General features: G+C 46.5%; 3 protein-coding genes across 6 annotated transcripts; 2 read left to right on the top strand and 1 right to left on the bottom strand.

Annotated features, from left to right (window-relative positions):
* Positions 1-181: 181 nt before the first annotated feature.
* slc35e3 (solute carrier family 35 member E3) lies at positions 182-3,863 on the bottom strand. Of its 3 annotated transcripts, none has more exons than XM_078787993.1 (7): positions 3,610-3,863; positions 2,262-2,721; positions 2,086-2,196; positions 1,864-2,022; positions 948-1,030; positions 784-867; positions 182-550 (listed from the first exon to the last, which is right to left on the bottom strand). In XM_078787993.1, exons 2-7 carry the CDS (start codon positions 2,664-2,666, stop codon positions 508-510), a joined length of 885 nt encoding a protein of 294 aa, XP_078644119.1. In that variant the 5' UTR covers positions 2,667-2,721; positions 3,610-3,863; the 3' UTR covers positions 182-507. The 3 variants fall into 3 exon arrangements, with proteins under 3 accessions (XP_078644119.1, XP_057934226.2, XP_078644111.1); XM_058078243.2 differs by having other exon boundaries at positions 182-719; positions 783-867; positions 3,610-3,861; XM_078787985.1 differs by having other exon boundaries at positions 182-867.
* Positions 3,864-4,228: 365 nt separating this feature from the next.
* nup107 (nucleoporin 107) lies at positions 4,229-9,844 on the top strand. Its single transcript, XM_058078180.2, has 27 exons — positions 4,229-4,437; positions 4,788-4,870; positions 4,990-5,085; positions 5,169-5,263; positions 5,340-5,475; positions 5,550-5,653; positions 5,724-5,839; positions 5,911-5,959; positions 6,038-6,109; positions 6,171-6,259; positions 6,322-6,397; positions 6,469-6,582; positions 6,667-6,757; positions 6,842-6,921; positions 7,011-7,070; positions 7,149-7,294; positions 7,513-7,561; positions 7,630-7,699; positions 7,768-7,883; positions 7,951-8,140; positions 8,217-8,323; positions 8,397-8,499; positions 8,819-8,979; positions 9,054-9,179; positions 9,263-9,376; positions 9,439-9,606; positions 9,677-9,844. The coding sequence occupies exons 1-27, from the start codon at positions 4,430-4,432 to the stop codon at positions 9,782-9,784; spliced, it is 2,727 nt and encodes a 908-aa protein (XP_057934163.2). The 5' UTR covers positions 4,229-4,429; the 3' UTR covers positions 9,785-9,844.
* A 658-nt stretch (positions 9,845-10,502) lies between these two features.
* On the top strand, positions 10,503-15,661 carry mdm2 (MDM2 proto-oncogene). Of its 2 annotated transcripts, none has more exons than XM_078787980.1 (12): positions 10,503-10,650; positions 11,877-11,931; positions 12,010-12,084; positions 13,137-13,270; positions 13,334-13,383; positions 13,447-13,502; positions 13,601-13,682; positions 13,824-14,020; positions 14,084-14,218; positions 14,281-14,352; positions 14,423-14,582; positions 14,654-15,661. In XM_078787980.1, exons 2-12 carry the CDS (start codon positions 11,905-11,907, stop codon positions 15,139-15,141), a joined length of 1,476 nt encoding a protein of 491 aa, XP_078644106.1. In that variant the 5' UTR covers positions 10,503-10,650; positions 11,877-11,904; the 3' UTR covers positions 15,142-15,661. The 2 variants fall into 2 exon arrangements, with proteins under 2 accessions (XP_078644106.1, XP_078644107.1); XM_078787981.1 differs by lacking the exon at positions 10,503-10,650 and adding an exon at positions 11,487-11,755.
* The last annotated feature ends 469 nt before the right edge of the window (positions 15,662-16,130 follow it).

The following is a 16,130-nucleotide window of genomic DNA, read 5'->3' as shown; positions in this document are numbered from 1 at the left end:
GAAAAAAACCCAAAAGGAAATAAATGCTGCTGTTGCAAGTTTTGAAGTCCATGTGTTTTAAAGGTGCAAACTTATCAATCAAAATGATGTGTTTTTAAAGAATCTCAAAAGGAGGAAAAATGAAGTGAAATCAAAATATGAAGATGAGCGAAATAAATGCTGGTGTTGAAATGGTAATGGTTTAATTTCATTTGAACATGCATCAGATTACAATTGAGTGCATCCCATAATCAGTTCCCAGTTCCACATGTCCACTTGGTCAATCAACGTGTTAAACGTACCTTCAGTGTGTGACAATTCCAACATTCCAGTCTCGGACTCACAAGACTTTGACCAAAGCCTACAGGCGCTGATATTTCATACATTTATTGCAATTATTACATGAAAACAGGGAAGACAAATGTGACAAAGTCTTCTACCCTCAGTCATCCAAACTTTTGTTGCAGCTGCGTGCGCTATTAACTGTGTGTTTTCAGAACATGGAGGCCTTCTGAGGGCGTCCTGATTTCAGTCTTCTGGAGCAAAGCACCATGGGTCAGCATCCATGTCCATGTATTTAAAAAATGACTCATCAAAAGTCTCCCATTGAAATCCATGCAGATGACGACAGCTCAGTCGGCTTATGGTCTCTGAGCCAGGGAACTCTTTCCCTGCTGTTCCCCCAGCTTGATGTGAGTGTAAGACAGGATTCCCACCAGCGTACAGATGATCCCCATAGCCTGGGTGGCGCACAATGACAGCAATGAGTGACAACACTTGGACAACGGTGCGGGCGGTCTCACCTGGTTGAGTGACAGCGGCTCCTGGAACAGGACATATCCTCCAATCAGAGTGATGCAGAATTTGAAGTGGCCGAAGATGTTGTAGCTGGAAAGGATCCGAGTCAAGGCAAACGGGATTGGAAATGATGCTACCTGTCCTGTTTGATGTACGGTATTTCAGGATACGTAACAGCTGACGTGTTTCCAATGATCCAGTAGATGGACAGGTTGACCAGGAATGCCACCCACCCAGAGAAAAACACCGTCAACTGGAAAAGCACAAGATGACCACCCTTAAACATGAATATTAGGCGTGAACAGGCCTGTCACCATTGTCAATACGTCACTGGAAAAGGAAGTGGAGGCATGCTGGAGCCTATCCCAGCTGTCTTCTGGCGAGAGGCGGGGTCCACCGTGGACTGGTGGCCAGCCAATCCCAGGCCACATATAGACAACCAACCATTCACACTCACATTCATACCTATGGACAATTTGGAGTGGCCAATGAAGCTAGCATGTTTTTGGAATGGAGGGGGGGGGGAAATACCAGGAGAAAAGCCACATAAACACGGGGAGAACATGCAAATGGTCTGCAACGGCATGCAGCGTCAACCCTACTTCTATCCATTAGTCAATAACAACCATTCCAAATCAGAATACGCTGATTTTTCTTCATAATTTGTAATTCATTTTTTAATTACATTTATTAAATTACAATTTTTAATTAAATTTGAGAGTCCATTTAATTTTCTTTTTCTTCAGGTGTAATTTTTAATTAAATTACAATTTTAATTACATTTAATTAAATTTTTGAGAGTCCATTTAATTTTCTTTTTTGCCCCCCATTTATTATGCCATTTAATTTCTATTATTGAAAAGCTGATGCTTTATGCCTTTTGATAGTGTCGCGCATGATTATGCCATATAATTCAAACATGAATTTTGTAATAATTTTTTAATTTTGTAAAGCGTCTTTGAGTACTCCGAAAAGCGCTATACAAATAAAATGTATTATTATTTGTAGGACGTAAATGGTTCAGCAAAATGTGTTATGGTGACAGGCCTAGGCATGTTATATATATGTTATGTTATATCCTCTGACCAGAGCAGGAAGTGACCAGGGTCCAAATATTCCGCCATCTCCAGTCAGGGGCTCAAAGAAAGGAACAACGCAAAGCAGGAAGCCTGACGAGAGAGGAGCCTGGTAGTAAAGGAGCTGCATGGAGTTGACCTGGAGCTCATGTTGTTTTGCTCCCACCCACTAGAAAAGAGAGCGAATAGTAACGCGTGACATCATTTAGCATGGACGTTTCTCCCGGCTCACCACTTGGTAGAGGGACGTCACTAGAACACCCAGCGTGGCGAACACGGTCCCCAGCATGTTGAAGCGTATGTCGTAGTACAAGTTCAAAATCACACCTACGGTTATCGGCACCTGCACAGGCGACAAAAAGAAGACAGGTGATGCAGCTCTGAAGACACACGGCACTGTGAGCTCACCAGAGTGAGTTTAATCTTAGTGGAGAAGGTCTTCTTGTAGTAGGTGGTCTGGATGAGGATGATGACGGGCGTGGTCATGGCTTTGGCCAGCTGGTACGTTCCAATAGAGTTGTTCTGCAGGGACAGGTTGGTGAAGGCCACAAAGCCGCAGAAGGTCAGCGCCAGCCACACGATCCGCCTCAGCGGGAGGCTTTTCGGGGAGAAGATGTCCAACTTTTGGCAGATGTAAAGTCCCAGGCTGGTGACCACGAAGTGGATGAGTGTCAGGGTCATGCTGGGGAAGCCGTAATGCACGTAGATCCACTTGTTGATGAAGACTATGCAGATGGAGGACAGCAGGTTGACCAGCAAGCCGCCGATGATGCGCTGGTTGGCGGACAGGTTGAGCAGCTCCATGGCAGCCATTTTGCAGCGCTGCGTCACTCCAACAACTTTACAGTTATTCGACCTCAGACACCTGCTGAAAATGTAAACAGTTTGTACAGTTTTAGTACCAGCATTTGGGTATAACAGGCTCAGTTAAGTACAGTACACCACATTGTAGTATTATGGCTTGAACAACTTCCTGTTATGTGTACCCCAATGCTCTAATTCATGCGACACTTCCTGTAAACATAAACATATAATCTATTCATAAAAACAATTGCATTTAACCATACTGACCAGAACTATACAAAGTAGCCAATATTATCCTCTAAAATACTGCCGCTGGATGTACAGAGTACAGTATACAAGTATGTACAGTATACTGGCGCCCTTACTAGTTCAACTACATTCTCCTTTAGGTGATGGTATGATGGTAAGTGGCTGTTCCCCACGTCAAATATTTAGTCAGTAGTGAAAGTACACACAGAAGGTACATTTCCCCCGGAAGTTCTCCCTTTTAAATGCTGCCGAATAAATCAAGGTAAAAGTATTAGTGTATTATAATAACTTGACTCCTTTTAAAAAGTAAATGATTCAATAAATAAATTAGAGATTTTAACCCCTCCCAACAGGTGGACTCTAGGCCGGGTCCGTGAAGGGTGCACATCCCGAAATGGGACACAGCTTTTGATTGGGATCAGCTTCGTCTGGACGTGTTGGGAAGTATCGGGAGCAATGAAAGCCTACCAGAATGTTACCATCTCAATCCCGTTATTCGAAATATTAAAAAAAATCAAAATATTGTGTAAATAAGTACACATTTCTGTGAATAATTCAGCTAATTCTGAATCTAGTGCACTTGTAAATAATAACGTGACTCTACGAGCTTCCATGAACACAACACCGATGAGTTAGATAACAGACAACGAGTCAGTCTGTGTCATTATGCCACGCAGCCAGAAAAGTTTTTTTTTTTTTTTACCAGGAGTCTTGATCATTTTGGCTTTCTTGCTTTCAGCTCGTCCCCTCCTTCGCGTTCTAGATCCGCTTGGTGCTCAGGCCGAACCTGACCAAAGTTATTGGTAGTTCTGGCCTTTCTGGACGACCAGTCCTCCAGTCATAATCCGGTTTCCCCGCTTGATAGCTGTACGACTCGGAGGTCCATCAATGTAGTACTCTTAGTCCACTTGAAGGAGCCCACTGTCTCGCTTCTTCTCGCCATCGTGGCCGGCACTGAAAATTGTGTTTTTGGACCACAGCGACATCTAGTGGCCTAATGACACGCCTGTCTGATTCGTCTAAATATTAATCTAAACGTTCATTCATTTTCTATACAGCTAATCTATGTTGGAGCCTACACCCTCAATCGCAGGGCTAAAGTATATACATTAAAACGCCGAAGAACTGGAGTCTGAGGCGGGGTGTCAAACTTGGGAGAAAACTTTATTGTTCGCACAAACATTAACTCGCACGCCTCGCTACCACAACAGGAAGAGAAACCCCCCTTTCTCGCGCCCACCCCTCCGGGTGGCAACCACTCCCCTATCGATGGTTCCGGGGTGAATTATGTACCGGTAACCTAGAACTACAACATACTACATATAGTATTTTAGCTATATAACATAATTATGTTGATCATCTAGAGCATGTTTTTTGTATTTGGTCTCACGTTACGCAATTTATACTTTTGTATTTCTTGTGTTGGCAGTGTTGCGTTCAAAGCATTTTATAAACTACCTTTTTTTAGCCACGAAGAAGAAGCCCGTTGAACCTCGTGAAGCGGGAAGTGACAACTGGCTCCGATGGACTGGTACTAACATGCTAACTATTTGACCTTTTCAATCGCAAATAGCTGTCACATCTCATGGGATTCAATTAAGTGTTTCGACGCTGCGATAGTCGGCATACTTTTAATGACACTGCTCTGCCTATGTCGGATTAATTGTCTGCGTCAGCAGGAGCTAGCGGTGCTAAAGGATCTAGCGTCGCTCCCCGTCCACAATGACCACAGATGCTAATCAGTGCTAGTTAACGTTACAAGGACAGCGGCTGTACTTTACCATCTATGTGTGTCTATTGTTGTCCCTCAACGTGGTTTAATTGTTTTCAAATCACGTTACCTTACATAAGATTGCAATTGACTTTGCATTCGTCCTCCAGGGATCAAAGTGAGCTGCTGTCTCCCGTGGTTCGGGATGACGAGGTGACTGTGGCTGCCCGTAGGAGGAGGAAGAAAGTGGCGTGTATCCTGGGAATGTGTGTGTGATACCAATGATGCTTTTTGGTTTAATCTACTTATTAACATCAACAGTGAACACATCCTTCATGGCAGAACTGTTGTTTTCCTGACTGTTGTTGTCAGTCCCCTCACCTGGCACAGGTAGTCCTGTTGTTTCTACGGTAACACCGGCCCGCTCCCTGCTGAAAAACACACCCGCCTCCCTCTTCAGACAAGCTGGTAGTAAAAATGCACCTTCTGAGATTACTATTAAGATAGCCACATTTCCTGTTATATTGACTTCCTGTATCACACTTCCTCAGTAACTCCCAGGATTCCAGATGTTTCTGCAATTTTGGCTCCAGCAGGTCGAACACCTCGTTACACGCACACACCTAGAAACACTCTAAGCAGTATGGTAAGTATACTATATGTACGTATGCCTCATCTCCTGTATCAACAATTACTCCATGTCATCACCTTTCTGTGTCTAGAATTTGGATGACAGCGAGTGGACCGGCAGCATGTACGTATCCCCCATTTCGGGTTTGGAAAACACCAGCGTCTTCACAGAGGACATTACCAACCTCAGCTCGGCCCTGTTGAAGGAAGATGACCCCGGAGAGGCAGGTGAGTGAAAGGAACGCACTTCACCTTGTGTGTTTGCTATGCCGTCTGACACGGGGAGCGCTTGGTCTCCGCAGCCGCCACCAGTCTTTTCCTGGAATTCCTTGCCTCCTTTTCGAAACACTCTTCCTCTGCTGTGTTTGAGCTGCTGGAAGACTACCAGACACTCTGTCAGGACAAGGTAGGCTCTTCCCATCTTTTCTTCATAAAACTGCCCGAGATGACCAACGGCTCACCTCGTCGTGTTAAAGGTGGAAATGCTGCAGTCGGTGGTGCTGCGAGCGGGTCGCAACAGCATGACTACGGGAGTCCGCTGGCTGTTGCAGCAGGAGAGCTGCACCTGGAGACTCATCGCGTCCCTCTACAGGTGGGCGCTCACTTCCTGCTGATGGCGTCTGACCTCTGTCTGACTTGCCCAGCAACTGTCTCCTTCTGCAGGGACCGAGTCCAGTTGGCGCTTGAGGATGACATGATGACAGACATGGCTGTGAGTGACGTACTTTTTCCTTCCGCTCAGAAGCAGAATGCACCCATATATGCTTGTTTTTATTGTGTGTGTGTGTAGATTCCCAGTGAAAGTGAGAAGTTGGTGGTGGAGCAGCTTTTCCAGCACGATGCCGTCATACGTCAGAGTCAGGTAACAAACACAAGGACGTTCCTGTTAGTACTTCACTCACTCCTACTCACTCCTCATCTAGTTGGTCGTCGACTGGCTGGAGAGCATCGCCAAGGATCAGATTGGAGACTTCTCCGACAATATTGAATATTACGCCAAAAATGTGTGCTGGTGAGTTACACTTGGTTTGCTTGATTCTGTATTTTTTTTAACCGTGGGTGTGTGTGTCTTAGGGAGAATACCCAGCATGCCCTAAAGCTGAGGAGGGAGAGGGGCACTGCCTTCACCGTCCCGCTGGTCACTGAGCTGGTGAGGCCTGTTACGATGACGCATCCTCTCCGATTCTAGCTACGGCATTTCATTTTTCTATATGTTTTCAGGATCCAGATGCTCCCCTCCGGCAGCAGCGACCCCTGGCTGTTCTGGACCGAGAAGACGATGCCCGTCTGCTGAAGAACCTGTTCACTCTGATTCGAGCTGGCATGACAGAGGAGGTCGTTTAAAGGGCCAGTGTACTTTGATGATGTTACCACTGAGCCAGAGTGGTGTTAAAAGCTTCTCTGTTTTTGTTTGTGTAGGCTCAGAGACTGTGCACACGCTGCGGCCAGGCCTGGCGAGCATCCACTTTGGAAGGCTGGAAGCTCTACCACGATCCTAACGTCACCTCAGGTCATCTTTCACCTCCTCGTACTCATATATTTGATGATTTAGACGGCCGTATAAATGGAACAAAAGTCTGTCTTCCATGTACAGGCAGCCTGGAGTTACAGCCTGTTGAAGGTAATCCTCAAAGAGGAATCTGGAAGGCCTGCTGCTGGAGGATGGCTGAGGAGGTACACGCACACAGACACGTCATTCAGTGGCTTCATTTAGTGTGTGTGTTTATTAAGTGTGTGAGCCGGTGTGTGTGTGTGTGTTCCAGGAGCACTTTAACAGATACGAGAGAGCCATGTATGCCAGCCTGAGTGGAAACATCAAACCAGTAAGATGCAATCATCACTGCTTTCACTGGAGATGTTGAAAACCGTTAATACATCTGCCAACCCGTGTGTGTGTGAAGCTGCTAGCGGTGTGCGAGTCGTGGGAGGACTGTGTGTGGGCGTACTTCAGAGTCATGGTGGACTCGCTGGTTGAGAAGCATCTAATGTCCTTGGGCATGGTCCACCAGGAAGTGGAGACAATGCCTCGAGAATACCTGGAATCCAAGTATGACACAGACGCACGTACAGTATGCACACACACACACACACACACACACACGTACAGTCACGGAAACCATGATTAGACTACCCTTGTTCACTTTATTTCTTCACTCGAATGCCTGATACAACCAAAAGTATATACAGTATGTACGTATGTATACACACACACACACACACACACACCTACTGCCAATCCATGTGTTTGACTGTCTGATTCCTCAGCTGGACTATGGAAAAGGTGTTTGAGGAGCTCCAAGCTTCAGAGTCAAAGGTGAAAGAAAGTGAATGTGATTGGTCCTTATTGAAGTCATGTGACTGAGCCCTACATGCCCCCTGTAGAGTGTGCTGGAGGAGATGCGAGAACACTACCATGTCATCCAGAAGTTTGTCATCTTGGGGGACCTAGACGGTAAGAGCTCACACCTTGATCTCTGACCCCTTTAAGGACCGCCTGTAACTGTAAGGTGTTGGTCTCAGGTCTTTTGGAGGAGTTCTCTGATTGGCTGACGGCCTGTAAGGTCCTCCCCTCTCACCTGCTGCGCTTCATGACTCACCTGCTCTTGTTTTTCCGCTCTCTGGGTTTAGCCCTGAAGGTAAGCAGTTGAAGAGCACTGATCGGGGTCAGTTAGGATGTCCTTTTCATCTCTCGATCTCTCGAAGGAGGACGTGTGTGTGGACGTGCTGAAGGCGTTCATCGCCCTCCTGATTCGGGATCAGCAAACAGAACTGGTGGCGAGCTACGTCAGCCAGCTGCCGGCCGACCTCGCCACGGCTCAATATGCCGCCTTCTTGGAAACCGTCAGACAGTCGGAGCTCCGCCCCCGCTGCCTGCAGCTGGCCACCGAGGCTGGTGAGACTCCCATCAAGTAGAGTTCAGGCGGCATGGGACAAAGAGCCGGAGCAGTTGTTTTTTTTTTGTCTGGCAGGTCTGGACGTGGCTGCTGTCACTAAACTGGTGGTGGAGACCGTGAGAGAGGACAACGACGCCGAGTTCATGCACCACAGTCAGACTCTCAAGACGGGAACTACAAAGGTTCTTTTTCGACTGATAGTCCTCCGTAGGAATAGTGGCCTGGAGTTCATGTGTTCCTATGCCCTGTTCATAGGAGGACCAAAAGAAGATCGATGTCATCGATTGGCTTTTGTTTGATCCCGCCCATCGAGCTGAAGCCCTCAAACAGTCCAATGCCATCATGAGGAGGTTTTTGGGTAACTTTTTGTCTTACCGCCGTACCAGCCAACATTAGCCACGTTTACATGAGGAGTTTTTTTCTTTCCGAATGACCTTTCCGAAAGCAATGGTATCCATGGAAAGGAATATTCCAATCTCGTGTCTACATGCGGCGCTATAATCAACCAGAATAGTCAATGGGGCATGCCCAGTAAAACATAAACACCAACATCACGTGATACCGACTTATTTGGAATATTTGGGTCCATGTAAACGTGGCTACTGACACACCTTTCGATAAGCCAGGAAGATAACGATCAAGTCGTTGATCGTTCATTGCTTCTGCGTCTCACTCAGCTTTGGAGAAACACGATGCGGCCAAAGCGGTCTTCTCCAAAGTTCCGGAAGATTCAATGAGAGAGATCTACTGCCAGTGGTCGGGGCTCAGTCCTACCGCACCCTTACCCGCTGAGGATGAGAACGCCGTCAGAGAACACCTGTGCATCAGAGCCTATCTGGTCTGTGGCCCGCTCACCTTGCTAAAATCATCATCATCATATAGTATGTGGAAGAATGACTCGTGCTCCTACAGGAAGCCCACGAAGCCTTCACTGACTGGTTCGGTCACAGTAGCTCTGCCCCCCAGAAGCCAGCGCCCGCCCCCGAGGTCAAATTCACAGAGAGAGTAGCCAATGAGATGCGAGAGAAAGAGTACAAGGCACGCTCACCTGAAGATGTCATGGATGTCATTGATCTCAGCCATGTTGGGATGGAGAATAAATCAAGCTGCTTTCTCGTCAGGCCTCTCTGTCCGCCTGGTCCAGCCGTCTGGATGTCCTGACTGAAGACGTGAAAGAAAGAATCTACAACGTGCTGCTCTTTGTCGATGGAGGCTGGATGGTGGACAACAGACAGGTGAACCTCAAACGTCTGTTTTTAAGCAAACGGGCAATCTGACGCCTTTATAAACGTTTCAGGATTCAGAACAGGATGCGGAGCGCAGCCACCAGATGGCGGCGTTGCGCTCGCTGTGTCTGCCACGACTCAGCTTCCTGCTGCTCAGCGTGCTGCAGAGCTCCTCCAGACACCAGGAGGCGCTACGGCTCGCTGACATAATCTCATCTGACCAGCATCGCCTCTACCAGGTACCTTTTTTAAGCTAATCGCTAACTCCGCCACAGTGACATTTATTTGACTTCCCTTTCCTAAACTCAGGTGTTTTCTAAAGAGGAGCTGAGGAGGTTTCTACTGAAGTTGAGGGAATCCTCGCTCTGTCTGTTGGACCAGGGACTCGACCCCCTTGGCTACGAATTACAGCCATGAGGGTGCGAGTGTTGTCGCTGCATTGTTTATCGTCGCTGAATAAAAGCTTTTTTTCCTGTACTGGTGGCTTTACTTGAAGCGGGATTACAAAAAGGCTGGTTAACTTCTTAGCATGGTATGTCACCATGGAAACATGGTCATGGCCTCCCATTTTCCACTTTTGTCTTCACCTCGTTACATCCTTAGCCGTACATTTCAACTTCAATCCAAAAAAATCCTGTGTTCCTGCACGTGAAATGGTGACGCCTGAGCAAACAGACATCTACCAGGACAATGGTGTCTTATCTATCTTATCTTATCTACACTCAGCTTCATAGTAATGCTTGTACCACATTTTAAATATTTGGCTTGATTAAGCTGAGACCCTGGATAGTACAGGCCTTTCACTGAGCTAAAAACTGCTTAGTTGCTTCATATTAAACACACTACCAACTGATAATGTACATGTTTGGTTGATGTAAATTTATGTTCTTTTATTTCCCTGAAAGTATCTTTGTTGTCCCTGCCGGCTCAACTAATCACACAGTGAAAAGCATGGAAATCAACAGTATAACTAGAATTGAAACCATTTTTATAGCCCTGTGCCATGTCAGTTACTATTAAATGTATATTTGCGTACTATTGTACATCTGTTAGAGGTGTTTTGTCAGGGCGTGTATTTGTTCCCAAAAGGATAAAAGGTCGAATGACTTGCTGGATGAACTTTTAATGCAGTGTGGGTGTTTGGCCAGTAGAGGCGCAACCACAACATCACAACACCACAACACGAAAAGGCAGCAGGAGTGCTGGTTTTAATTTAGCATTTTGTAAATTACTTTAATGATTTAATATTGGAATTGGATTTACTCTTCAGTTGGTGAAAAAAGGTACGTGAAACAACTAAAACCACCCCGTTGGTATCATCACAACAACTTAACTACTAACGTTAAAGCACTAGGAGTTAGCACACGTTAGCAGTTTGCTAGCAGGCCGCACAGCCTCGAGCTTGCCTGTCTTGAGCAGTTGGTGAAGAAGCGTCATATGGGGGCGAAGCTAACACGCTGTGGCTAAATCCAGTGGATTCATTGCTATTGTTTATTTGGGAGTATTGTTCAGCGACAAACAATCACTTTGAAGACATACTTAACTTTTCGAAATGCATTTTAACCACACAAGAGGCGCTAACAAGAGAGGAGACATTTTAATGCAGAACATAAGTCTGAATTATTGTCTGTTTTATGCTCTGAAATTGTAATTGGGGCTGTTATAACCCAGTGGAATGTGTTGTCCGTGTTTGGGGGACACACACCAACTGTGAATACTATGTACACAGAGGGAGAGAGGGAGGTAGGACAAGTCCGGACATATTCCTTGGGTGTCTGTGACGTCACAGGGACACGCCAAAGCGCTTCATACATGTTCACGTCAAGTGAACTCCTGTTTAGATGATCAAGCTAATAAATAGTTCGCTTCATGTGATTTAATGTGGAAGTGTTGCCTCGTGGGTCCATGACCTGTTTGATGCTGGGTAAGATTACGAAGACAGGAAGTCGTGACCTTTTGTAAAACTAGCTGTCAGATTTAGCTGGAACCATATTTGGTCATATTTCAGTCAACTGAACACATGTTGCCATGACAACATAAACTGTGATGTTCATTTTGTCACTTTCAGTGCCACATTTAGCTGACATGATTACCCTGGTTGCCATGGTAACCCTGGTTACTACTAGCTAGTCAGGAGTCATGTTGGACTAGTCCTGCCATGTCTACTTTAATGATTCAATCAGCTGTTGCACTCAGTGTGAGCGTGTGCTGCTGACTCAGCCTGACTGGTCCTGATAGGCCGGCACGGACTAGGAGCAGCCCAGCATAGGTCTGGTCTAGTCCTGACATGTCCCAGACGCTCTATAAGAGGAGGCTGCAGCGCTCGTCTACTCTCTCTGCACTTTATTTGCATTTCTTGCACATCATGGACGCTGATAACACTCTCTGGTAAGAAGGTGATGATGGGGATGGACTGGCTTGCTGCTGTAGGTGTCTGCTCTTCGGGGCTACCAAGATCTTCCGTGGAAGTGGACTTTTACAATTGTGTTTTTCTTTCTGTGTGTGTCAGATTATTGATATCTGCTAAGAAACACAACATGGAGACCTCAGACGACCTAAGACTAGTAAGGCGACCCGTGACCATGATTTAACGCTCGTCAACGCTGATTTAGTTGCTCACCGTCACGCTGCTCGTTGTTCAGGTTCGACCCAAGGAGAGCTTCTGTTATTTGCTGCAGATGGCAGGAGCCACCAAAGACATCTTCACCATGAAGGAGGTAGAGCATCGTTTACATTTATCTCATGTCTTTATTTTAATTTCACTTCATTATGCTAATTTGCGCCACTGTTCATACTAGGGGTGTGTATTGGCAAGAATCTGGCGATACCATACGTATCACGATACCAGGCTCACGATACGATATATCACAAGGCGATATTTTTTTGTTTTTCTTGTAGTTAAAGATTATTTCCTGGAAAAACTGAATACTTAACACATTTTTATTCCATTAGAACAGTATGTTATGCTGTATCACAAACTTTACTCTGTAAAAACTCAAAAGTGTAGCATTTGGATAAATAAAGCTTTAACATCTAGCTTTAAATTTACAAAAAAAAAAACATAAAAATAAATAAAATTATGTCTCAAGATCCTGCTCAAATGTTCACATTCTATTAGCTGTGGAAAAAATGCAGAGTATACAGTCCCTGATCAGAAGAGTATTTTTGTGGAACAAAGTAACTAACATCGTCCTTTTAGGATGCTTGAAATAATTCTATTTTTTTATAATTTTTACAATAATTTAAAAAATAATTGTTAAAATATTTTTAATAATAATTTTTTTTTTAATTTTTATAATTATTTAACAAAATGGTGACATCAATTTGAAAAACAATATACCTGCAATATCACAGTACTACTTTTGTAGTATACAGAAGGACCTTGGCATTGCTTGCTAGCGCCAGGTCCTCTCGCAGATTCGTCCTGTTTTCCGAATACTTTATTCGGGAAACACGACACATTTTACGAACGGCATGGATTTTGTCAATTTCTGCACACCCTACTTTGTGTAGAATGATGATAATTTTTTTTTACTTTGATAAATGCCTAAAAATATCCATATCATACTTTTTAATATCGATACAGTATCGTGGAACGAAGTATCACAATATTTTCTTACACCCCTAGTTCATAGCTCATGTTTTTATTTTAATCTCACTTCATTATGCTAATTTGCACCACTGTTCATAGACAATAAAGTTGACTTAGACTTGGAGCGCTCGGAAGACAAAGTTCCCAACATCACGTCATGCTGAAATGTCTCCTCAGGTGATGTTCTACCTGGGTCAGTACATTATCCAGAAGCAGCTGTACGACCAGAAGCAGCAGCACCTCGTGCACTGTGGCCATGACGCGCTGGGCCGTGTGTTGGGTGTCGACAGCTTCTCTGTCAAAGAACCTCGGTGAGACACAGGAGAACACTCGTTGATGAAGATGGCGCCAACATCTGCTTTTTAATCTTCCAGGGTTTTGTTTGCCATGCTGACCAAGAACCTGGTGGCTGTGCCCGTCCAAGGTAGGACCTCCTGAGGCGCTGAAGAGACACGCCGTGGATTTAACGCGTCTTTGTGTCTTGTAGAGTCCTCGCAAGGTTTAGATGGCCCCACCGGGAGCAGCCAGGTGGAGCACTCAGAGGTCCGCCATGTTATGAAGCACTTCTTCCTGCAAGCACTAACCACCACTGTCATGATCGGCGTCTTAGTCCTGTCTTGTTGTGATTGGCATCCAATTAGGAAGCCGGAAGTCGCTCCTCAACACCCAACAGGAAGGCACAAAGGAGGAGGCGGAGGAGGAGCCGCAGGAGCAGCAGCACGGGTGAGTAAAACCTGGATTAGCATGAAAACATTAGCATGCAAGGGCAGACTCCGGAGGTCCGGAGGTGACGTCCTCCAAACCAAGCCTTTGGATGGGCAGGGCTAACCATGGCTAACCCCGCCTCCCCCCATGACCCGCCAGGCCCCTCCCACAGCGTAGAGGAGGACAAGGAGGAGGACGCATCAGAGGAGGACGAGGAGGACAAGGAAGGTCCAAAAAGGAGGAGGTCAGACAGCTACTCCCTGACCTTTGATGACAGCCTATCCTGGTGCGTGATTGGTGGGCTCGGAGGCGGGGGGGACAGACGCAGCAGCCAATCATCAGACTCTCACAGTGTGGTGAGTAGACACACACACACACACACACCGTATGTGCTTTACTGAGCCTGTGTGTGTGTGTAGTCTGGGAGGTCAGAGGTCACGGCTCCCCCCTGCCCCGATTCGGACAGCGACAACTTCAGTGTGGAGTTCGAGGTGGAGTCCATCGACTCCGATGACTACGGCGAAGACGACGCGTCCTTGTCTGCGGACGACCAGGTGAGGACACGTTCGCTCTTTGGCGGCATCGAACCTTGACTGACGTTTGGATGGACGTCCAGGTATACGAGGTCACCATCTTTGAGGGGGAAGACGACGACTCCTTTGATGAAGACACCGAGATCACAGAAGCTGTGAGTCCACACACACACACACACTGTGCACGATGTCCTGGCGTGACGTTGCGTGTGTGTGCGTGTGCAGGATTACTGGCGCTGTGATAAATGCGACGAGTTGAACCCGCCCCTCCCAAGAAACTGCCTTCGCTGCTGGAAACTGCGCCAGGATTGGCTGCGAGACACTTCCTGCCCTAAGGCCCTGCCCCCAAAGCCAACGGACCAATCGGCTGTGAGAGATGCCGCAGGTGCGTTGAAGTCTGTTATTGCAGAAATAAGTGATGGATGACCTTGGCTCATGGATGGATGCGTCCCGAAGGTTACGACGCCGAGGATCACGAAGGAGTTGATGTTCCGGACGGGAAAAGAACAAAAAGTCCCGCCCTCCAGTCGCAGTGCCTCTCCGATTCCGCCTCCTCCGCTCCCAACTCCCAGGACCTCCTCTCCAGCTCCCAGCCGTCCTCGTCCTCCTGCTGCTCCTCGCAGGAGAAGCTGTGGACGAGCGAGTCCCAACCGTCGTCCTCCTCCGACTCGCAGGAGCCTCTCCCGTTACCCCCCGTCGATGCTCCCCCCGGTGACGTCCCCGAGCTGGAACGCAGCATGTCGGCCGAGTGGCGCCTACCAGACTCGTGCCTGGACCCGTGTCTCATCTGTCAGTCCCGACCCAAAAACGGCTGCATCGTCCACGGGAGGACGGGACACCTCATGTCCTGCTACGTCTGCGCCCGCAAGCTGAAGAAGAGGAACAAGCTTTGTCCCGTCTGCAGGCTTCCCATCCAGTCGGTGGTCCTCACCTACCTCAGCTGAATTGCTCCTCCAAATCATCGTCTTTCAGTCCGTGTGGGAACGGGAACGGGATCAAAGGCGTCTTCTATGACGTTGATGGCTTCCTAAGACGCCATTGTTTGTCAGCTAGCATAAAGCAAAGAGAGAGAAAGGAATCGGTGTGAATGAAAAGTCAGGTTTTCTGTTGTGTTTTTACTCAGATCACGTGGTGATTTTTGATTTTTTTTCCCCCATTCACTTTATGATATTATTTTCCAAATGTGTCCTGAAGCAGGAACAACTTTGCCTTAAGAAGTCTAACTTCTATTTTTGTCAGCACGTTTCCTTGACAGAATGAATCCTAGAAACCCAACTAGACTAATTTCTTCCCGGAAGCTTTATGGCATCAACTTTAGAATGGACCGTGTGTGTGAAATCATGTATTTATTTATTTAAGCATACACTTTGTTTAAACTCTTCAAATAATACCATGATTAATCTATGGAGCTTTCTAATGTTTCTTAATAAAATATAATTTCCGCGCATGTTGGCTTGTTTCTTTCCACAGTCCTCCCCCTGCTGGTCATCACGTGTAACAGCAGTTTGGGAACATGATAACCACACAATCATTAAAGATTACACAACAAATCACTTGGGGACCTCCAACCATGTTAAACGTGAATTAGGATAGCGCCTACTTATAGTCACCACCAGAGGGCGCGCTTGATCACTTTACTGTACGTGCTGCAAAAAATGCATTCAGCATGTCGTTGCTAGGAGGTACCTACAGTATATGACCTTTGACCTGGGCATGCAGTGCAACACTCGGTAGTTTTGGGCCTCAGTGTCAAGGATTACTTCTTCTCAGGCTAAGTCTCCAGCAACAAAGCCACCATTGTGCCCCCCCCCCTCCCCAGTGTACAACACTGCCATCTGTAGTACACACATTAGTGGTAGCATATGGTAACTCTGGATGGCTGTCTACATTACATCTACATTCCAACTTCTAAGACATTTTAACTCCATACTCA

The sequence above is a fragment of the Doryrhamphus excisus genome, linkage group LG2, assembly GCF_037039965.1.
Source record: "Doryrhamphus excisus strain RoL-2023G ecotype Guam linkage group LG2, RoL_Dexc_Guam_v1.1, whole genome shotgun sequence".
Lineage (NCBI taxonomy): Eukaryota > Metazoa > Chordata > Actinopteri > Syngnathiformes > Syngnathidae > Doryrhamphus > Doryrhamphus excisus.
This window is presented reverse-complemented; position numbering and strand designations above follow the sequence as displayed.